Here is a 19,780-nt window from a genome sequence, read left to right as displayed (position 1 = left end):
TCCGTGAATTTTAATGATATTTCTCTCGATGAGTAAAAAAAACCGAACGATATTCTACATCCTTTACATTTTTAGAGCAGATAACCAACTACAAAGGATTTGGAAACACAATGTTGGTACAAGGGTTATCATTCCAACTATTTTACCCACTAGCATGTTGTAAAATATGCATGGTTTACATCATGTTGTGCACTTAGACTCCAGACAGAGGGGTGGCGGCAATACTGCAGAAAACTGCAGATAAAAATTTAAGGAGGTAGAAGAAGAATAGGAAGCAAATACCCGGAAATCAGTCTGAAGGTCTTCTGTTATGAGTTTAGGTAATACGGCTGTGGATAAGAACTTGACGTGAAAATGGGGGTTAAAATAGAGATGTTCAGAGTAAGTAAAAGTTAATCGAAACTAACCTAAATTATTTCACAATTATTGAACTTTTACGTTTTAAAATGAAGAAACGTTTTTCTTTGTCAGTTTACGATGCAGGTAGATGATGTTTACAAATTTACAGTATCCACCGTGTTTAACCTCTGATTATTTTCCTTGGCCAGATGATGCTCTATTTATCTTTTCCCGTGACCATGTTTTGGATCTCAAACCAGGCCGAGTACTTCGAGGAGTATATCGTTAAGAGAAAGGTCAGCCATTTTCCTTGTGTGTTGTTTTAATGTTGCATACCAATCCGTCTGAAATTATTCTTGTAATTCAGGCTGCAATCTTTTAGAATTAATCTTTCTTTTCAAACTTTGATCGTTTTGTAATTCCCAGAGGGAAATCTTCCCACCGGACGAAGAATCACGGGTGAGATGCACAGAACTGACGTTTATAGTCTTTTACTTCGTAAAATGAAGAAAACAAGATTTTTTTTTTTTACACTATATTTTCTTTTTAGAGCAACAATCAAAGAAAAAAAAGATTTTAACTTATAAACAATACATAAATTAAATTTTTAATTGGTAATTAAATACTTATTACCTGTTATGACACGTTTTTTAAGTTCATCTTCACTTTTAGCTGATTTTTATTTTATTTATTTATTTATTTTTTTCAAATAATGAGGGACATTCTGTTCAGATTTTGTCTCTGAACTTCTGAATACCACTATAATTCTACTATCATTTGTGTAACATTTCTTGTTTTCTTTTTCAGAGAAAGGAGTTGGAAAACTTTAAAGAGCGGATGCGCGTTCGAAGGGAGCAACAGATATTAAAAAAAATGTCAGAAAACTGAAGATTTTGTGGTCAGGAAAAATATTTGAATGTTCAGTGTAAAAACAAATTTCTGGCAATATTTGCTTGAGGAAAAGAGATTGCTTTAATCTGGCATGAGACAACAGAAAGACCTGCAAGACTAATGCGATCTGAAGGTGTGTTTGGCAGTTTTCAAGGATTTGCCTGATGTTAAATTTATTAATGACATATTTTTATACAAGATTTCTTTATGTTTTAATTGCTTTTTTTTGTTTGGGTATTTGTGATACATACTATGTTATACATAGTTTTCTGGAACTACATTTCTTTATGTGTGATGCAGATTAAACATATACCCTGAATGTATTTTACCAACTTTGTTATTTTATTTTTGCCTGGTTTGATCAAGGATAATTTTAAAAAGAAGGAAAAACAAACAGAACTTGTAGGAGGATTTATTATTAAATCAGTTAACTTTCTAGAAGTGCTGTAGTTTTCTGAATAACCTTTTCAAGTTGCAGTTCACTAAAAGACTGCAGCTTATGTGTGTTTTTTTTAAATACATTTATGGCTACAATGTTATTATCCAAAGATTTAGAAATCTTTCCAGAGATGCTTGTACTCCTTTATAATTCAAATGTGTATATTCAGTTCCTTTTATTGTCTTGTGAATTATTTTAAAAAGATCTAACTTAAGAAGGATTGAAAAACATCAAATTAATCAAGTCAAAAGGTGTGAATCCATATGTACTATATATTGCCAAATGATGTGATCAGCAAAGTTAGGATAAATCAGTATTTAAAATAGTTATATAAAGAAATCCTGTCGAACAGTCTGAGATTGTTTGAGCTATTCTTGTCATTAGAATGACTGTTTGAGAACTCACTTTCTATTTTTGTTTGTTTTGCTCAGCAGACAGGAAACTGTTTTAAAACTCATATACGTCACAACTAAATTTGTCACCATGCAACATTTTACTTGATGATTGATGTGTTGCACTCTTACTGGTTACAACTTGTTTTAAGAGGTACTTTAAGGAGCTTTTGAGTTTTGGCATGCTTAGAAATGATACCATGAGCCAACTTCCATCCATCCATTTTCTGTACACCCTTGTCAGGAGGGGTGTTGGTGCCTATGTCCAGCAACCTTTTTGGGTGAGAGGTGGGATACACCCTGGACAGGTTGCGAGTCTGCCACATGGAGCTCTCCAGGATTAATCCCCTCGAGAGAATTGTGATTCCTTTTCTGGACAGTCTTACATTTTGGATGTGCTCCTACAGCTATAAACAGCTGAAGATTGCATGGTGAAAAGGTGTTGACATGTGTTTCCCAAAGCCCATTGGATGATTGCCTTTGACACATTTGGCAGAGAGAAGTATCCAGAAATATATCTCTCAGTTTGTGAATTTATTTTGTGCACCTGTTCTATTTTATTTTATTATTATTATTATTTTGCCGTCACTCATTTTGAAAATGAGATTTACTTGCATGATGGTATTATAATATGAAAGGCAGATCACCATTAAAGATATTGTTTGGCTTTCTTTTTGTTTTTATTTTTATATATTTTCGTTTTTTATATGAGAAACTACATTTTGCTCATTTTGTTGCGCCGTCATATTGTAATAATAGTAACCGACGTTAGGTGGCAATGTTGAGCTTTCTATAGCAAAGCTCTTAACATGAGGAAGTGACTGACTTTAAAGTACACTCCTGTCAAGATGGCACCGAGTGGACTGAAAGCGGTAGTTGGAGACAGTAAGTAAAATATTGGTCATAACTTATGAAGTTTGAGCTTTTTTAAAGTTGGCACAGGTAGTTTAGGTCATTTGTTTGTTGTTGTTGTCGTCTTGCAGTATATTCAAGACTTCCATAATAGAACTGTGTTTAGGTTGTCGATATACCAGACGCCTCTTCCTGTTTTGCTCCAATTAAAACCCTTCTGCTAACAAAGGAAATGATATTAAGACATGGGTAAAAGGCGCTATTGTGAGTCAGGTGGTTGACAGCTTTTTTGTTAGAAATCTACGTCTGTTTCTGTTGATATCCTTGAAAAATAAAAACTGCGACAGCAGAAGTCGTAAGCTAGCACCTGCTAGCTTATGTAAAAGGAAGTTCGCCAACTTTGAAATTAATTTATTCATAAGAGATATTTTAGGCGTCAACCTAGTACATGTTAACAAGGTCACTTTTTTAATATTTTAAGCAAATTTTCCAGAGTATGCCAATCTTAAGTTAACAGCAAAAAGTTAACAGCCGGCAGGAAATGTTTTTATGTTGTGCTTCAATCCCAATTTACGACGCACTAGAAAGCTTAACAAGTTATATTGTTTTCTTTACTGCATGATTGCATTCTATAAGCAGAAATGTTTATGCACCAAATTCTTCTAATTGTATAAGTCACTTAAAACCAATCTTTGTTTTGAAGTCATCTTTATTAAAAAAATAGCTGAAATTTAACTTAGTAATTTTGCTTCTTTAATTTATTTTAATTAGCATAGTGATCAAAAATGTTCACTAACACACAGTTCCCACCCCTTTCTAAGATAAAAAAAAACAACCTAATTCAGTGGTACAGATTAAAACAGCTCTCTGAGACGAGCCTTTGATTTATAGATAAAAACACTTGCTGATAGCTGTGTGCAATGTTTCACAGTTTCCTGCATGGTGAATTATACTATTATGATGATGATAAAGAGTTGTATTTTCAGTAATCATCATTGAAGAGGACTGATGTTTTTTTTAGTAATGCATTTTTGGACCTCACTGACCATGTTATGTACATTAGCAATTTAACTGATGGAAAACTTGTACTATTTATCACTAAAAGGAAATTTATTATGCATTATTTCTTAATGATACACAACATCATGATACCTGTGTGATAGGTTTCGGGACAAATCCTCCAATTCACCCTTCCATGCATCAAAAAGCACTTTTCAAAATTGAGTTACAACAGAAAAACTCACTAGGTGGAATAAGTCTTATCACAGACATATTACTTTCAATATTCAACTTTATTTACTTGTTTAGGTTGACGCTACAATTTTTGGTATTTTATGGATGTTTTGTCAGTTCTTTGATATTAGGTTAATTTCATATAATGTATATCTTTTAACAGATGTCTTTTTCTTCTGCAGAAATCCTCACTGGGGTCATCAAGAGCGTAAAGAAAGAAGGCGAATGGAAGGTAATAAGAATTCAGAGATGCATTGTTTTCATGCCTGTTTTGTGATACTGACCTATTCTATGTCCATCCACAGGTTTTAATTGTGGATCACATGACCATGAGAATTCTGTCCTCCTGCTGCAAGATGTCGGACATTTTGGCTGAGGGTGTGACTAGTACGTGTGCAGACTTGTGTCTTATGGTGCTATCTTAATGCTTAATGGCACAAACCCACTGATCAGGACATCTAATCGATTCACAGAGTTTTCCGAATCACTATTGAATTGGAAAAAAAAATTAATTGCAGTGCATTGATGACCCCCCCAGTGGCACGTAATTCTTTTCCTGTCTACTTTTCAGTTGTGGAAGACATCAACAAACGCAGGGAGCCAATTGCAAGTTTGGAGGCCATCTATTTGATTACACCAGTGAAGAAGGTTACTTTGTTTTGTTGAAGTTTATCTTGGGATCTGTTTGATACAATTCATAAAATTACTTAAGTCTTGCTCAAAAATCTTTAAAATATTCTATTTTTTTCCAATTGCAGTCAGTTGATGCCCTAATCAATGATTTTAAAGATGCAGCATTTACTTACAAAGCAGCACACATCTTCTTCACTGACAGTAAGATGCAAGCATTTCTAAATACTGGACACTTATTATTCTGAGGTGTATTACAGTAATACCTGATGTAACAATAAATGTGGAGTTTAAGAGAACCTCTTTTGTTAATGTAAAACTAACATTTCCTGTTTCTCATAGCCTGTCCTGACAGTCTCTTTGCTGACATTGGGAAATCCAGAGTTGCCAAGTTTGCCAAGACTTTAAAAGAGATCAATGTTGCATTCCTGCCCAATGAGTCTCAGGTCAGCACTTTAAAAAAACAAACTTAATTATTGTATAAATTTTTTATTTTGTTACCGATGAATCTAATTCCTATTAATTTACAGCATGTTTAAGTTTCTTTGAAAAGTAATTTTCTTTTATTTCTTAAATGCTGTCCTGTTTCTCTTAGTCTTTGTGTTTGGTGTTAGACAACAAGCATATTTCCTGGTTTTTATGTTTTTAAAGCTTAAAATAAAGTTAATTGTAAAAAAAAAAAATTATTGGACTAACAGACCATGCACTTAAGATATAACTTTTAAAGATGATTGTATTTTAAAGCATGGGTGATAAATAGCCAGGCTTATTAATTGACTTACAATATAATGCAAATTAATCTTGCAACTGCAAATAATTTTTTATGTAAATGCTTTACTTGGCAATTTAATGCAAACAAATGTACATAAAGATAAATCTGTTTAATCCCTGCAGGTATTCTCCCTGGATGATCCAACTTCTTTGTCCTTATTCTACAGCAAAGAGAAAAGCAATGATAGAAACACAATGATGGAAAATGTTGCAGAACAGATTGCAACACTGTGTGACACACTTAACGAGTATCCTGCAATCCGATACCGCAAGTATGAAAAACATACTGCACAGAATTTTAAAATGAGTTTGCCGCTTAATTTGCCTGCTGATTGAAGGTGTGTAATAATTTGCTACTTCAGGGGACCAGAAGAAAACGCTAAACTGGCTGAAGAGATCTATCAGCGCCTTAATGCTCACAAAGCAGACAACCCAAAAATGGGGGAGGTTAGGAAATATATTCAGCAGTTTTCCATCTTCAGCGCTTTACTTTACTTTGATTTCTGGGTTTTTTTTCTGTTTGTTTGGGGTTTTTTTATACAAGCTTCGCTGAACCTTTTTCCTTTTACTCTTCTATTTTCTGTCTTTCTTAGCTCACATTTCCTTTCTTTCAGGATGGGTCTTAACAGGCATGTATTACTGCTCTCTTTTCTCTTCTTGCCTCTACATATAAAGTGAATTTGATAAGCATGTCATCTAAGCATCTGGTTTGCTTTCATTGACGTCAAAATTGCATGTTTTCTTAAGTATTGGCTCATGTTGAGCTGCAAAAACATTTGAAAGCATGACTTGTTTATTTATGCTGTTTTTTAAATAAAAGGGTCCAGATAAGGGACGATCTCAACTGCTGATTGTTGATCGTGGGTTTGATCCCATCTCGCCTGTTCTGCATGAGCTGACCTTCCAAGCAATGGCTTATGACTTGCTAGATGTCAAACAAGACATCTATACGTATGTCAGCATTTTACTTTTTCCCCCTAATATTTATCTGTCACTTGCAAGTTACATAAGAAAAATTGTGTGTAACTTATTTTGACATAATGCTTTACTGTTCAGTTACCAGTCAACTGGCATTGGGAATTCAAAAGCGAGAGAAGTGCTACTGGATGAAGATGATGAGCTCTGGGTTCAACTAAGGCATATGCACATTGCAGATGTAACAAAGTGAGTTTCTTATTTTGATATATTAATCCCATTATGTGACATTTCCATGTGTTCTGGTCAATTGCTTTCACCTGGTTTTGCTATTCTGAAATTTTAGTATTGGAACATTAGAAAAAATAGAAATGGAGTAAATTTTTTATCCTCATTGCATACTTCTACTCTACATCATAATAATAATACGGTAATAATAATTGCAGCAGCTAAAGACAGCAAACATTTCACAAAACATTAAATTACAGTTTAGTGTTTAAGGCTTTTGGATATTTGTGTTAATGCAAAATATTAGAGCATGATTGCACATTATTAATATTTTGATTTACGTCTTAATCCATTATTCCAGAAAAGTGACAGAACTACTTCGCACCTTTTGCGAAAGCAAGAGAATGTCTACTGATAATGTAAGTGCATGTTGCTTGCTTGTTTATTACAGATTTATATTGGAGAAAGTTGTAAATAAGAAATCGGTAATTGCTATATAATCTATATAATCAGAAGTTTTTAATATTTGCCACTTTTTTTGTATTTCAGGCCAATATTAAAGACCTTTCTCAGATGTTAAAGAAGATGCCACAGTATCAGAAGGAGCTCAGCATGGTGAGAAGTTTTAAGCTTTTTTAAGTATCTTTATAAAGTTATGAGAAATTTAAACTTGTAAATCAATAAAAATGAAGAATGCTGATAATAGTTTATGCTTTTTTTCTTAATCTTCAGGAATGACAATCTCAATTAACAAACTGCTTCTGTTTGTTATATTTTTATGTTGATCAGTTGCAAATATAATGGCAGTTGATCAAGTGTTGGTATTTCTTAAACACTGCTTAGTTGAGCTATTTCAGGATGCTTTTCTGTCATGGTAAAATTAAATGTTGCTTGGGTCAATAAATATATTCTACATTTCTTTAATTAAATTATTTTTTTACCCAATTTCTTTCACAGTACTCTACTCATTTGCACCTAGCTGAAGCCTGCATGACCAAATTCAAATCATCTCTTGATAAACTCTGTGAAGTGGAGCAGGTCAGTATGGAGTGTTCAGTAGACACTGAGCATTTTTAAGTGTCTTCAACATTATTGTAGCTATTGTTGCTATTGTATGTATTTTCAATGTAAACACAAATGTTACTGGAGTTAGTTCTAAAAGTTAATCTCAGTCTGAATCTTTTGGCTACAGAGTTGCTACAGCTTCATAGTTACACTGACAGTAACTGAGAGAGAGTTACACTATTTTGTTCAATATTTGACTTCAGCTTGTCACCGTTTCTTTTTTTTTCTTTTTTCTTCCACTTTAGCTTTCCTGGATATGGTCAAATGTGATTGGTACTGGCCGGTGATGTTTAATAGTAAATTATGATCCGAGTATTGCATAAGAAGTGTGGGAGCAGCAATAGACATCCATATGTCTACAGAAATGCAATAAGCTGTTACATAATAACTGAGTTGATAGGAATTTACAGTAGTACACATGTAGTACGTTCTGCTATATTCATTTGTCAGCCAGTTGGAGCACTGGGGGAAGCCACAATCCACACAAGTGTTGAGTCGCATTGTGTTGTTTGTTTTGTGCCAGACATACCTCCAGAAGGGATGTGCCCGGCAACATTTAGTTCTATGTCAGATGAATCTCAAGCACACAGGAAATGAAGATCAAGGCATGCTTGTAGTATTATGGGATACAAGTGTTAATGGGTGCTTTTTGTATGAGCAAATCACTCATCTGCACTAATGGATTGTCAGCATCTCTGAAAGCTGCCTCTTTAATCCTGTGGGCATGCTTTGGCTCTAACATGGCCTGTGTGGTCTAAACACCAATAGTTCTTTCAGTTGTCATTTGTTTAAAGTGTTAGGCGACCATAATTAAATGTCAGCAATGTTGCTGATCATTATTTAATACATTGTGTGCACATTATTATGCAAGGGTGTATTTTGATAATTTTTTTTTAGGCATTTGTTCTAACTTCAAGCTGGATAGACTTTGAATGCTTATTGGAGCAGAAGATATGTATCTATATCAAGATGTGCTTAAGTATTAGGCAGCTTAATTTCTTTAGGCAGAATGGGCCAATAAAGAGATTTGGCTAAAATGACCAAATGTTTCTGAGGAATACAGTACTCTTAAAATTGCTAAGATATTGAGGCGTGATCACAGGACCATCAAACGTCTTGTTGCAAACAGTCAACAGGATCACAAGAAACGTATTGAGAAAAAAAAAGTAGAGGAGCAGGTTCTTATGTCAGTTGCTTTGTTTGTTCACTGTCAGCTAACCTGAGTTGATGATTCATTTTTTCCAGTTACAGTCAGTAGCTAACTAAGACTGTCTTCCCCAGGACCTGGTAATGGGAGAAAATGCAGAGGGGGAAACTCTAAAAGATGCCATGAAGAGCATTGTTCCTGTTCTGCTTGACAATGAAATTGGGGCTTATGACAAAATCCGCATCATTCTGCTGTACATTTTCCACAAGAAAAAAGGTATATCATATTATGTTTTAAATTATTGCAATCATTTTGAATGGGCACTACTTAACTCTTCATGTGCTAACTGGTGTATGCTATATATTTTTTCCTTGAAGAAAATATATAACATGTGAAATGCTGAAAATGTTTTAACTATATTCACAACTGAGTCAATATCTTTAGGCATTGGGCAGGAGAACCTTACCAAGCTCATCCAGCATGCCAACATAACGCAGGAAGACAGCAAAATTATCTACAACATACAAAACCTTGGCTGTAACATTATAACTGGGGTAAATTTCCTAATGTAATTGAGCTGTTATGTTCAAGTTTTCATACTACTGTTAATGATATTGTACTGAGTTATTGAGTTATTTTCTGCCAGGGCCGCAATGCTGGCAACATGCTGCCAGAGCGCAAAGAACGAAAAGAGAGTACCTACCAACTCTCTAGATGGGCACCCACCATCAAGGACATCATGGAGGTATAAATGATTAAGTGCCATTTTAGATTTTGTCGACCTAAATTGATTTCTGCACTTGACACACTCTGTGCTTCTGTATTTGCAGAATGCTATAGAAGACAAACTGGATAAGAAACAGTGGCCCTTCATCTCTAATCCAGCACCAATTAACACGACTCAGACTGCAGTCAGGTAGATCCAACACAAACATGTTAAAGTATACATGACAGAATTTGCATGGGCATAACAAAAAACGACTGACATGTTTTAAATTAAAGCATATATCAGGTAATGTCCAATAAAAGCTTTTATCCCTGTAACTAAATAGGAGCCAAGCTTTTGACAGATTAAGTTGAAGTTAAAAAGCCAAAAATAGGTCGGCTTTACTTTGAATGCACTGCAATCCCCTAGGGAATTCCCATCATGAAGAGGTTTCCTCTGCAAACGATCGTCTGTATTTTGTTCATAATCTGTCTAATGCACAATGTTTTACTGCTTCCTTTTAAGCAAAGTGCAGCATTAAATATAAGTAACTCCATATTATATTATAAAACCAGACAAGATGGGTTGAATGTTTGACTGGAGGACCATTATGAAAAAGATTGTCATAATGCACAAATATTCATTATGCAACATGTTTAAGCCCAACAGAAAAAAAAAACAATAAAAAATATGGGTAACACTTTATTTGATGTGCATAAGACTGAAATGACACTGTCATAAACATGGAGTCTTTATGAATGTCTATGACTGGTACCATGAAGTGTCATTTGTTAAATAATGAAACTTGTAATGCAAAGTTGCTCTAAAAGTTGTATTGAAAGTCCATTAAAAGTGCCAACTTTGCATTATTTTGTAAGTAATGACACTGTAATGCAAAGTTGGCACTTTTAATGGACTTTCATTGCAACTTTTAGAGCAACTTTGCATTAAAAGTGTCATTATTTACCAAATGACACCTCATGACAACATTCATAGACTCCTTCATGTTCATGACAGGTATTATGTCATGTTTATGACGGTGTCATGTCAGACTTATGCAGACTTATGTCAAATAAAGTGTTACCAAAATATGACTACTTCTTACATTTTGGAAATAATTACTTGTTGCCAAAGAAGTAGATTTTTTTTTCTCTCTCTAACTCTTACAGCAGTGCACGTTTTGGAAACTGGCACAAAAATAAGTCTCCAACAGAATATCGCTCTGGTCCTCGCTTGATTGTTTTTGTGGTTGGAGGGGTGTCACACTCAGAGATGCGTTCTGCTTATGAAGTCACTCGAAGCACTGATGGAAAATGGGAAGTGCTTATCGGTGAGAGAAGTTTTTTGTTTTTCAGTTGTAATTCTCAAAGCTCTTTCTGCAATAATGTTCCCAGTTTTTTCTAATTATCAATGTTTATATTTTTTGTCTTGACAGGATCCTCTCACATCTTGACTCCAACCACCTTCCTTAATGACTTGAAGGTTCTGGAATGAATTCCCAATTTATATCTTAGTCCCCAAGTAGGTAAAAGCACAAGGAATAAAGAAAAGGTTTTTCATTTGACTGGTTTCTGGTATGCTGTCTTTTATATTGTATTAACTTAATTTGAATACGAAAATAACCTATAGATGTAACTGTGGAAGGAAATAGCTTATTCTTTAATTCACTTTTATTTGATTATGGATGTATTTTTGCGTGGATTAATCGCTTTTGTTCTAGCAACTAGAAATGTAATAAATATTTATATAGATGCATGTATTTTGATTAACCTATTATCAACCAAAAGTCCTGTTTGGTTTGCCAAGATGGTTACTTGTATATCACATGATGCAATTAGTGAAATTGTGACGTACTGAGATGACAGTTAAAGTAAAGAAAAATGAAAAAGATTGAAGGCTGCTAGGATTGTTTTCATATGTAGGTAATTATATCTTAGAATCTCAACTGCTGTAATGAAATATTTTTGAAGTATTGCACAACTAAATTAATATATTGATGGAAACATGTAGAGTGGGTGTTTTGTGTCTCTATTCAATAAAAATAAAACATTCAAATGTTTGTTTTTCCTTTAGATCCTGGACATTTAAGATGATCTGAACTTAGCCAAAATCCTTTGAGTAATATTTTCAGTTTTTGACCATGTGAGTAAAAGTAATATAATTTATGTATTTAATAGCCTGTTCAATACTTTGTTTATGTAACATAGTCTCCCTCATGTTCTCTTCTAATATTAACATCTGCTTGCAATTTGGGACCTAAAACCTGCAAAAATGTACAGAAGGACAAAAGGTATACTTCACATGTCAGTTTTACTGGTCTAACAGGCCAGTATCATAATAGTGATTTTAATTGCTTCAAATGGAGGAAACATCAAGTTTAAGTAAAATGGTGGGTCAAAATGAAGAATGTGTACATCTCTCATGAAAAGAGATCATCCTTCTCTATGGTCAGGATTATGTTTTTATCCAGGATTATAAATGGTGATATTAAGAAGGGAGGGCTAGCTTGGCTCTTAATAATGACGGGTTAATACTCAGGACTCAGAACCACTTTACCGTGTCATGTTCAGCAAGCATTTGGAGGAGCATCGGTTGGAATCTTTTTTTTGAATAGCAGTTTATTTTATACATGTAGTTTATTCCAATCACATTTTTTTTGCCTTTTAATTTTTACAAGATGACATCTGCTGGAATTAAGTTAAAATCAGAAGCTACTGATACTGAGGTAAGACATCTGTGGCAATACAAGTATAACTTACTTGTGTGTTAGCAGTGGTTTTTTATTTGACTCTTTCTGCAAAATTCTTGCTTAAGGTACTGTATAACTTCTACACAGAGTACTCTGTAAAACCATAACTTAAGTTTTCAGTTCAAACCTTTTTTATTTTGCTTATGTTGACATTTAATGATTGTCTTCGAGTTTCTTTTTGGAGCTGGACTGACTAATAACTGGGAGAATAATAAACTTTTAAATCCTTGTTAGTTTTTGAATTGACTAATATCTTTTCTCCTGGCTTTCCCCAAAGAATGAACCATTTTTATACTCTTCCATACATTAGACAGTAAACAAAGTAAATTTTATTTACAGCTCTCATTGTTCGTTTAACTACCAAGACATAGACTAGAAAATATAGAGTTGAATACGTGCACCTGCTTGGTTTTGAGTTGAATTACTAGCTACTACTGACTTACTCTTTTCAAAAATTTCTTGTTTTTCTAGGCATCAGATAGTAAAAATGACCTTGGTGCAAACCCTCTGATCTCTGTGACACAGAGTACTCCAGATATCGACAGAAAGCATCTAGTGGCACCTGTAAATCAGTTACAAGTTCCTTCTCAGCGTCAACGCTCCAATTCTTTAAGGGTCTGTTCTAATAAATGATTAGTGTAAATATATGACATTTCCACTATTCTTTGTTGATGTTGTATAATTAAATGTTCATATTGACCCTTTTCCCCAATCTTTTCACATAAATAAAAAAGGAAGAATCACCTGAAGAACAGCAAAAGTTTCTCAGTATGATCACTCAGGGCCAGCGTGGACGTATAGAGGACCAGCGCTGCATTTTGAGTCCTAGCGCAGGTACTCCCTGTCTACCCAAACTTTCAATCCTTCCTCAAATACATAAACCAATACTGAAAAAGAGCACAGTCTTTCAATATTACTACAGGTTCTTTTTATAAGACAGTGTTTAGAGGAAAAACTGTTATATGTGTTTAATTTTATCATCAGATCGGGATTTTTTTTTAAACCTTTTGACACGAGCTCAAAGTGGAAGGCTGGATGACCAGCGAGTATCACTTTCATCATTACCAGTATCACAGAATGAAAATGGCGACAATAAAGGGGACTCAAGTTGCTTGTTTCAGATGGTCTCAAAAGTCCAGGTTAGTTACTTTTCGCTTTCTGTGAAAATAATATTTTCACCATTGTTATTAAAGAAAAACACCACCACATGTTAGGTTTAATAGTGTGTTTGTTTATTTTCTAAAGGAAAATTGTTTTTTATTGTGGCTATGAAACCTAAAATTCTGTCAAATTAAAAAAAAAAATAATTATGCTCTAACTTTAGGGTTCCAGGATGGATGACCAAAGGTGTTGCCTGCCTCAGTTTCAAGGCCCACAAGTTCATATTTCTGAAAATAATTTACAATTATCACCTGCTTTGGGTCCAGCGCGCTTAGCCTCCTTCAGCACAAACTCAGATGTAAATCCAAAGAATAAAGAGAAACAGCAAAGTGCGTTAAATGTTAATCCTCACGTTTTGCCCAGTTCCAAACTCACTCTAAGCACAGTGCCACAAGGTTAGAACCAGAATTCTTCTTTGACTTAATAGCCACTTTTGATCAGATATGTTGATGTAATTGAGTACATATTTGATGTTAAAATCTGGGTTTAACTTTTTCTTTACTAGATGATGAAAAACTCTTCAGTTTGGTCGCAAACTCCCAGGGCAAACGACTTGATGACCAGCGTATGTTTCTTCCATCATTACCAGGAATACAGAACAGAGGCACCATATCAACAGTAACTCCTGCTGAAATGGATGAAAGATATTTGTGCTATTTAGTTTCAAGAGTCCAGGTTGGCGCCACATGTTTGATCAATTGAAGTTATGTGTTTCACACATATTTGCCTTTTTACTGGCAAGTAATGTGTAGTATAGTCTAAATTTAACATTTATTTTTTATATATTTTTCTATCATAGGGCTCAAGGATGGATGAACAAAGATGCTCTGCACCCCAAATCCTAAAAAATTTGAACACCCCTTCTACTGAGCACAAACACCTCATACATGATGCATCTGATAAACCTCCCAAGAGTTCAGCTATCTTCAATGCTCCTCAACATTGGCAGGTGAGAGAACCTTTTGTAAAATATGCTGCTTATAGTTTTACCAATAAATCCGTATTTTGTTCTGAAGCAATGACAAAAACAGAACAGATCTCTGATCTGTTGATATCAACAGATCAGAGGTCAGATAAGATGCCTATGCTTTTTCTTATCTTTTCCTAATGTAGGATTTATCTGCAGCTGAGCAGGAGCATTTTTTTGATATGATAAGACATTCTCAAAGTGCTCGAATGGAAGACCAACGATGCTATTTACAACCTTGCCGAAGTACAGCCACCACTCCAGTGCACAATGGTGGCCCTTTGAATAATGGGCTCATGGGTAAGAAAAACACAGGACAAAATATTTCAAATTTAATTCTATCTTTGAGATGTCAGAAATAACTTAAATATTCTCAATAGGGTCCAAACCTATCGCATTCGTCAACAGTAAGAACTCCAGTCAGGCAGTCAGGCTACAAGATCAACATTCTCCAGGAACAAGTCCAATATTTGAAGCAAAGAAAAATGTAAGAAATCCAAAGACTGGTTTCACAAAATTTAATAGCTAGGCTTTTATAGCTATACATTTAGAATTTACAGATTTCTTTGGATATAAAAATGATGTATTCCATCAATGTTTTTATGTAAAGAAGCATATTGACCTATTATTTTTAAAACTGTTTGTATTTAGCAGTGTCTATAAACTAATGTTCTAATGGTACAGTATATGACTAGACATTTATGGAATTTATTCCTTTCTTAGGCATCACCACCATATATTATTGTGAATGAAGGAACACCTGCTACATCGAGGAAGTCCTTTTGCAGAAGTTCCTCTCAGCCCCAAATGTTTGATGCAGATTCAAGCTCTATCTTGGCCTTACCTAAGTCTGCTTCATTTACCCCTGAGACTGAATTCAGGATGGATCAAAACTCTCAAGCACAGGTAGAAACAAAACTGGAGATACAACTTCATTATAATTTCTCTAGAAGTATAGAGTGGTAGACATTTATCAAAGTCATATAAACTGGTCAAAATCCCTATGGAATTGCTGATATACTCCCATCTACAGTTACACAGCTCTGAATATTTTCAATAAAGTACATTCACATGTGACATCCTTGAAGGGATGCAGCAAATGAATTTATGGCAGAATGAATTTCAGCTAATTGTTTTTGTGTTGATGTTTTTGCTTTCTCCAATAGATGACATTGAAAGTATCACTGAGTGTAACACCACAGCCAGTAAGTGCTACCACAGATCATGAGTGTTTTGAGTTTGCACAAATTGTTTGAAAAAAATCCTGAAGCGCTTCTTTGTCTTCTTGTCTGTTTCAGGGAATAAAGAATGACTATCTAGTACCAGAAGTCTTTCTTACTCTTGGTGCTCCAGGAGACAATGTTGTGATTCCTCTTAGTCCAGTATTTGGCAGACCACTATCTTTGGACTTAAACCTAGTCCCCAAAAAAGATGCTAAATCTAGGTACAACTCTCCAAGAATGGCAAGTCCAAGGAAAGCACATTCACGGCCATCATCTCCCTACCGGGAGCAAGAGCATCCTATAACTATAGGCCCAAATCAGAAAGAGAAACTTTTGACCTCTTCTGTCAGTCCAAATAAAGAATGCTTCTTTATGAAAAAGAATATAAACCCTGCACAGATGCACAAAGGGACAGATTTAGGAAGAGCGAAATGTCAAGGGGTTCATAAAAAAGGAAGAGACAGAGTAGAGCAAGGAAAGGGAGTTGGAAAGAAAGATAATAAATAAGTCTGATTGTATATTATCTGTATATAAAAATAATAGTTAAATATAAAATGTAAGAAAAAAGTTAGACTTAGAATTTAGGGTTTTTTTTCAAGGTTTTGTTGGCTCTAGTGGAATTTAGTGAAAGTAGTTCGGCAGGAAAGAGGATAAAGAGAGAGAGGGAAGACATTCGGCAAATGTCGCCAGTCTGGGAATCCAACTTGCGACTACTCATGAGGATTAAAGCCTACATACGTGGGTCATGCTTTGCCCCTGCGCAACCACAGCATCCACTAGAATGTAGTTTTTGTTTGCTTTGTCTTTAAATAGTCAAATAATTTATAAGCCTCTGTTAAATTATTGATTTTAGGGGTGCTTTGATGGCGCAGGGGTTAAGCACAACCCACATATGGGGGGCTTAGTTCTCGGCATGGCTGTTTCAGGTCCGATTCCCGGCCTGGTGACCTTTGCCACATCGTCCCCCTTCTCTCATTACCTACTTTCCTTTCAATTCACTATCAAATAAAGGCCACTAGAGCCATTAAAGCCTTTTTCTTTTTTTTTTTTTAAATACTGATTTTATGAGATGTTTGTAATTAAAGACTTATATAAAGTATATATGTATATGTTTGTTTTAGCTTGTCTTTTGGGGTGTAGTGTAGAAATAATTGGTTTTCTGCCATGTTTTCACTGCAAACAAGTAAATTTTTCTTTTCTGTATATTAAAGGAATTAAAAACGGTTGTGACATGTTGAACCATTTGTTGAAAGTTAAATAACTAAATCAAATAAAATAAATTAAAACTTGTGAAAAATAAGCTTGGTATATTTTGGTCGTCTGAAATAAATGGAAAATTTGTCACAGCCAGTAGTGCAAAAGAAGTGATTTGTGATTATATTTCAGTGAAAATAATGAGAATATTTTAGCGAGTTTTTCTTGGATTATAATTTTGATGGACCAAATTTTGAATGTACTGAGATGTACTTGTATAGCGCTTTATCAAGTTCAGAAGTTCCCAAAGCGATTAGTAACTACATTTGGTGTTCACCCATTAAAGCACAAGCTTGGGGAAATATTCAGAAAATTCCAAGGGCACCTGATCGAAAGGGGGGCCCAAAAAAAAGGAAATACGTTTATAGATATGAGATTTTTTTTTTTTACGTTTGTTATTACAGGTCGGATAATTCTTACAATAAAACAAACTATTTTTGGCAGTAAAAATTGAATTATATCACTCTCAGACCAAGAAGCAAACATCCATATTTACTGAACACCCCGATGTATCTGGATGATATGGTTTGTTCCTGCTTAGCGCTCTTGACGCTAACGGTATTCAGCAGCGGTTGACGATTGTGACCAAGAAAAGTCAGGTTTTTGAAAAAGTAAAGAGAAAAAAGAGAAGACTGAATAGAAAGGGGGCCAATTTGTAACCCACATTTTCTCCAAGACAGGTTGGTAGACTGTAGTGAGTGATTATCAACTTTTTAGCTTAGTTAGCTAAAAGGTAACTAAGCTTTTAGCTAGCCAAGCTAAAAGCTTAGTTACCTGTTAGCCTATATTTCACCACCATTTAATCAGAGGAAAAAAATATTTACCAATATATTCATATACTTAACTTGTCCCTGTAACTTTTACCAACTTAACAGATGAGTCAGTCAGCAGCAGACCTAAAATCCCATACCAGCATAACTCTTCCCCCCTGTCCAGTTGAAAAAGGTGAGCAACACTGTGTTCAATGGCATGCTAGTTGGCAATATTCCAGGGAGTCTATTTATGTTCAGGGGTACAGGGATACAATTTATGTTCTTTCCTGTTATCTCTGACAAATCATCCATTGTTTTAGGCCTCCATGGTTTTCTGAATGGAGTTTTCCAGCATTGGTTTTCTTTGCATACTCTCTTTTCCACTCTATCCAAAAGCATCCACATTAGGTTAAGTAGAGACTCCATTAACCTTAAATGTGAAAGTGTGTATTGATTGATTTGTGTCTTCTGTGATACTATTTTGACCTGTCACCCGAGACGGTTGCTATGGGCGCACCTGCCCTGTGATTGTGACAGGACAAAACAGATTTGGAAAACGGATGAATGGATTTAGGGTGTTTCATTAACACACTGTCACCTAAATGTCATGTACCTAATATGTAGGATAATTCTTTATAATAAAAATGTCATAAGTCTATCTGGCTTAATCCTCTTCAGTGAGGATAAATAGGTAATTTAATATACCACTATCCAGGTTGAGATCTGAGGGGACTATTCAAATGTCACAGCTATACAGTTGCAGTGGATGCAAATCTTTCAGCTGTCTGAAATAAAATAGGCCTGCAAACCATTCCGTACCAGTTGAGGAAGGATAATGTATCATCTTGGAATGGAGAGGAAGAACAGTTGCCTTCTAGGTTGGGCTGACCCCCAAAATAAGAGTTGTGCCAGTACACACATTTTTTAAGATGCTGCAGTTGTAAAAGTATCATGAATGATGACTGAATTCAAGGTTAGGATAGTAAAAACCAATTAAAAATAACTCAGAAAAAGAAACCACTCTTTTGTGCTTACTTTAATGTGCATTTAGGATAGACTGAAGTAAAGTTGTCTTTTATAATATAGTATTTTTACCTAAATATCTGAAAATATCATCAATGCTATCTCAATACATAGCTAGGCCATGATAGAAATGGATTTGCCATAACAATAAAGAAAAATCCTTTCTTGTATCAAAAAGTATATGTTCCATATGGTATTTAATAAAATGTTTGCCAAAAATTTTAAAAATAGGTTGTTAGTTTTTTTTGAAGTCTTATGTCCTTGACTGTTAAATTAATATTATTTTAATCATTCTCTTGGTTAGCATGTCATAATGCAGGTGAAGAAACAAGCATCTGTTTTTTAAAGTGCAGATGGGAATAAACAGATGGTTCTGAGTAACCTTCTTCACATGATATTTTTAAGAATGAGCTTGTACACCAAGGTGTTAAACTGCGATAAAATATGAGAAACATGTCTTCTGAAGAGGAGCCAGAGAAGAAAGTGTTAAATTTCACTTTGACAGGAACACTGAGAACCTCTTTTAGACCTGACAAATTCCTAGCCTGTAGCTAGTTACTATGTTAAAACAAAATCTATTTCACTTTAACATAATCTTATCTGTAGTTTTTTTTTTTTACAATATGTAGTACATGTTATAGGAATTAATGTAATTTTATGATGTCAGAAATGGTATTGCTTTCATAAATTGAACTATCCAAAGATATACTACTAACATTTCTCATGGCCTTTGCTGTTATGTACAACTTAGCAAAGTAATTCAATTAGGGCTATATTGAATGTTCACAGAATGGTGTTCTGGAAGAAAGGGCAACCACTGTTACATGACACTGGCTAAGGCAGAAATTGCCTTTAATCCAAATGCTTTGATGGTCCCTCTTCGACAGTTGTCTTTAAGAGTCCTTAAGCCGATGCCTAAAATATCTTGGCAAAGTGATCCATGACTTCTTCGTTAGAAGTGTTTATCTAAATGAGTCCAGCAACTGACTACTTCTGTACTTCTTGCAGTGCCATGAACATGTTCCGGAAGTTGAAACAAGCCT

General features: G+C 34.7%; 3 protein-coding genes across 5 annotated transcripts; all 3 read left to right on the top strand.

The window, feature by feature from the left end:
• Positions 1 to 242: 242 nt before the first annotated feature.
• On the top strand, positions 243 to 2,023 carry pet100 (PET100 cytochrome c oxidase chaperone). The gene is made up of 4 exons (XM_028043203.1): positions 243 to 381; positions 549 to 635; positions 766 to 798; positions 1,147 to 2,023. Exons 1-4 carry the CDS (start codon positions 355 to 357, stop codon positions 1,225 to 1,227), a joined length of 228 nt encoding a protein of 75 aa, XP_027899004.1. The 5' UTR covers positions 243 to 354; the 3' UTR covers positions 1,228 to 2,023.
• Positions 2,024 to 2,831: 808 nt separating this feature from the next.
• Positions 2,832 to 11,663, top strand: stxbp2 (syntaxin binding protein 2). Its single transcript, XM_028043175.1, has 19 exons — positions 2,832 to 2,946; positions 4,329 to 4,378; positions 4,452 to 4,533; positions 4,718 to 4,794; positions 4,905 to 4,980; positions 5,119 to 5,222; positions 5,671 to 5,819; positions 5,910 to 5,994; positions 6,368 to 6,498; positions 6,604 to 6,711; positions 7,052 to 7,109; positions 7,240 to 7,305; positions 7,648 to 7,728; positions 9,037 to 9,178; positions 9,347 to 9,456; positions 9,549 to 9,647; positions 9,733 to 9,818; positions 10,778 to 10,938; positions 11,044 to 11,663. The coding sequence occupies exons 1-19, from the start codon at positions 2,910 to 2,912 to the stop codon at positions 11,100 to 11,102; spliced, it is 1,761 nt and encodes a 586-aa protein (XP_027898976.1). The 5' UTR covers positions 2,832 to 2,909; the 3' UTR covers positions 11,103 to 11,663.
• A 114-nt stretch (positions 11,664 to 11,777) lies between these two features.
• LOC114160534 (uncharacterized) lies at positions 11,778 to 17,051 on the top strand. Of its 3 annotated transcripts, none has more exons than XM_028043180.1 (11): positions 11,778 to 12,972; positions 13,092 to 13,191; positions 13,342 to 13,496; positions 13,682 to 13,913; positions 14,024 to 14,083; positions 14,318 to 14,467; positions 14,632 to 14,785; positions 14,866 to 14,972; positions 15,209 to 15,391; positions 15,652 to 15,690; positions 15,784 to 17,051. In XM_028043180.1, exons 5-11 carry the CDS (start codon positions 14,024 to 14,026, stop codon positions 16,213 to 16,215), a joined length of 1,125 nt encoding a protein of 374 aa, XP_027898981.1. In that variant the 5' UTR covers positions 11,778 to 12,972; positions 13,092 to 13,191; positions 13,342 to 13,496; positions 13,682 to 13,913; the 3' UTR covers positions 16,216 to 17,051. The 3 variants fall into 3 exon arrangements, with proteins under 3 accessions (XP_027898981.1, XP_027898979.1, XP_027898980.1); XM_028043178.1 differs by having other exon boundaries at positions 14,024 to 14,193; XM_028043179.1 differs by lacking the exon at positions 11,778 to 12,972 and having other exon boundaries at positions 12,981 to 13,191; positions 14,024 to 14,193.
• Positions 17,052 to 19,780: the final 2,729 nt, after the last annotated feature.

Source organism: Xiphophorus couchianus, chromosome 16, assembly GCF_001444195.1.
Source record: "Xiphophorus couchianus chromosome 16, X_couchianus-1.0, whole genome shotgun sequence".
Lineage (NCBI taxonomy): Eukaryota > Metazoa > Chordata > Actinopteri > Cyprinodontiformes > Poeciliidae > Xiphophorus > Xiphophorus couchianus.
The sequence above is the reverse complement of the archived record's forward strand: the minus strand, read 5'-3'. Positions and strand labels throughout refer to the sequence as shown.

What these genes read in the sequence shown, in the direction of transcription:
- LOC114160534 (XM_028043178.1), top strand. Translation starts at nt 13,128, where the DNA reads ATGATCACTCAGGGCCAGCGTGGACGTATAGAGGACCAGCGCTGCATT. An exon ending in AGATGGTCTCAAAAGTCCAG is followed by an intron (nt 13,497 to 13,681) that starts GTTAGTTACTTT and finishes CTCTAACTTTAG; the next exon opens with GGTTCCAGGATGGATGACCA. An exon ending in TTTGAATAATGGGCTCATGG is followed by an intron (nt 14,786 to 14,865) that starts GTAAGAAAAACA and finishes TATTCTCAATAG; the next exon opens with GGTCCAAACCTATCGCATTC.
- pet100 (XM_028043203.1), top strand. Translation starts at nt 355, where the DNA reads ATGGGGGTTAAAATAGAGATGTTCAGA. An exon ending in TTAAAATAGAGATGTTCAGA is followed by an intron (nt 382 to 548) that starts GTAAGTAAAAGT and finishes TTCCTTGGCCAG; the next exon opens with ATGATGCTCTATTTATCTTT. An exon ending in AGTATATCGTTAAGAGAAAG is followed by an intron (nt 636 to 765) that starts GTCAGCCATTTT and finishes TGTAATTCCCAG; the next exon opens with AGGGAAATCTTCCCACCGGA.
- stxbp2 (XM_028043175.1), top strand. Translation starts at nt 2,910, where the DNA reads ATGGCACCGAGTGGACTGAAAGCGGTAGTTGGAGACA. An exon ending in ATCAGAAGGAGCTCAGCATG is followed by an intron (nt 7,306 to 7,647) that starts GTGAGAAGTTTT and finishes TTTCTTTCACAG; the next exon opens with TACTCTACTCATTTGCACCT. An exon ending in CCATCAAGGACATCATGGAG is followed by an intron (nt 9,648 to 9,732) that starts GTATAAATGATT and finishes CTGTATTTGCAG; the next exon opens with AATGCTATAGAAGACAAACT.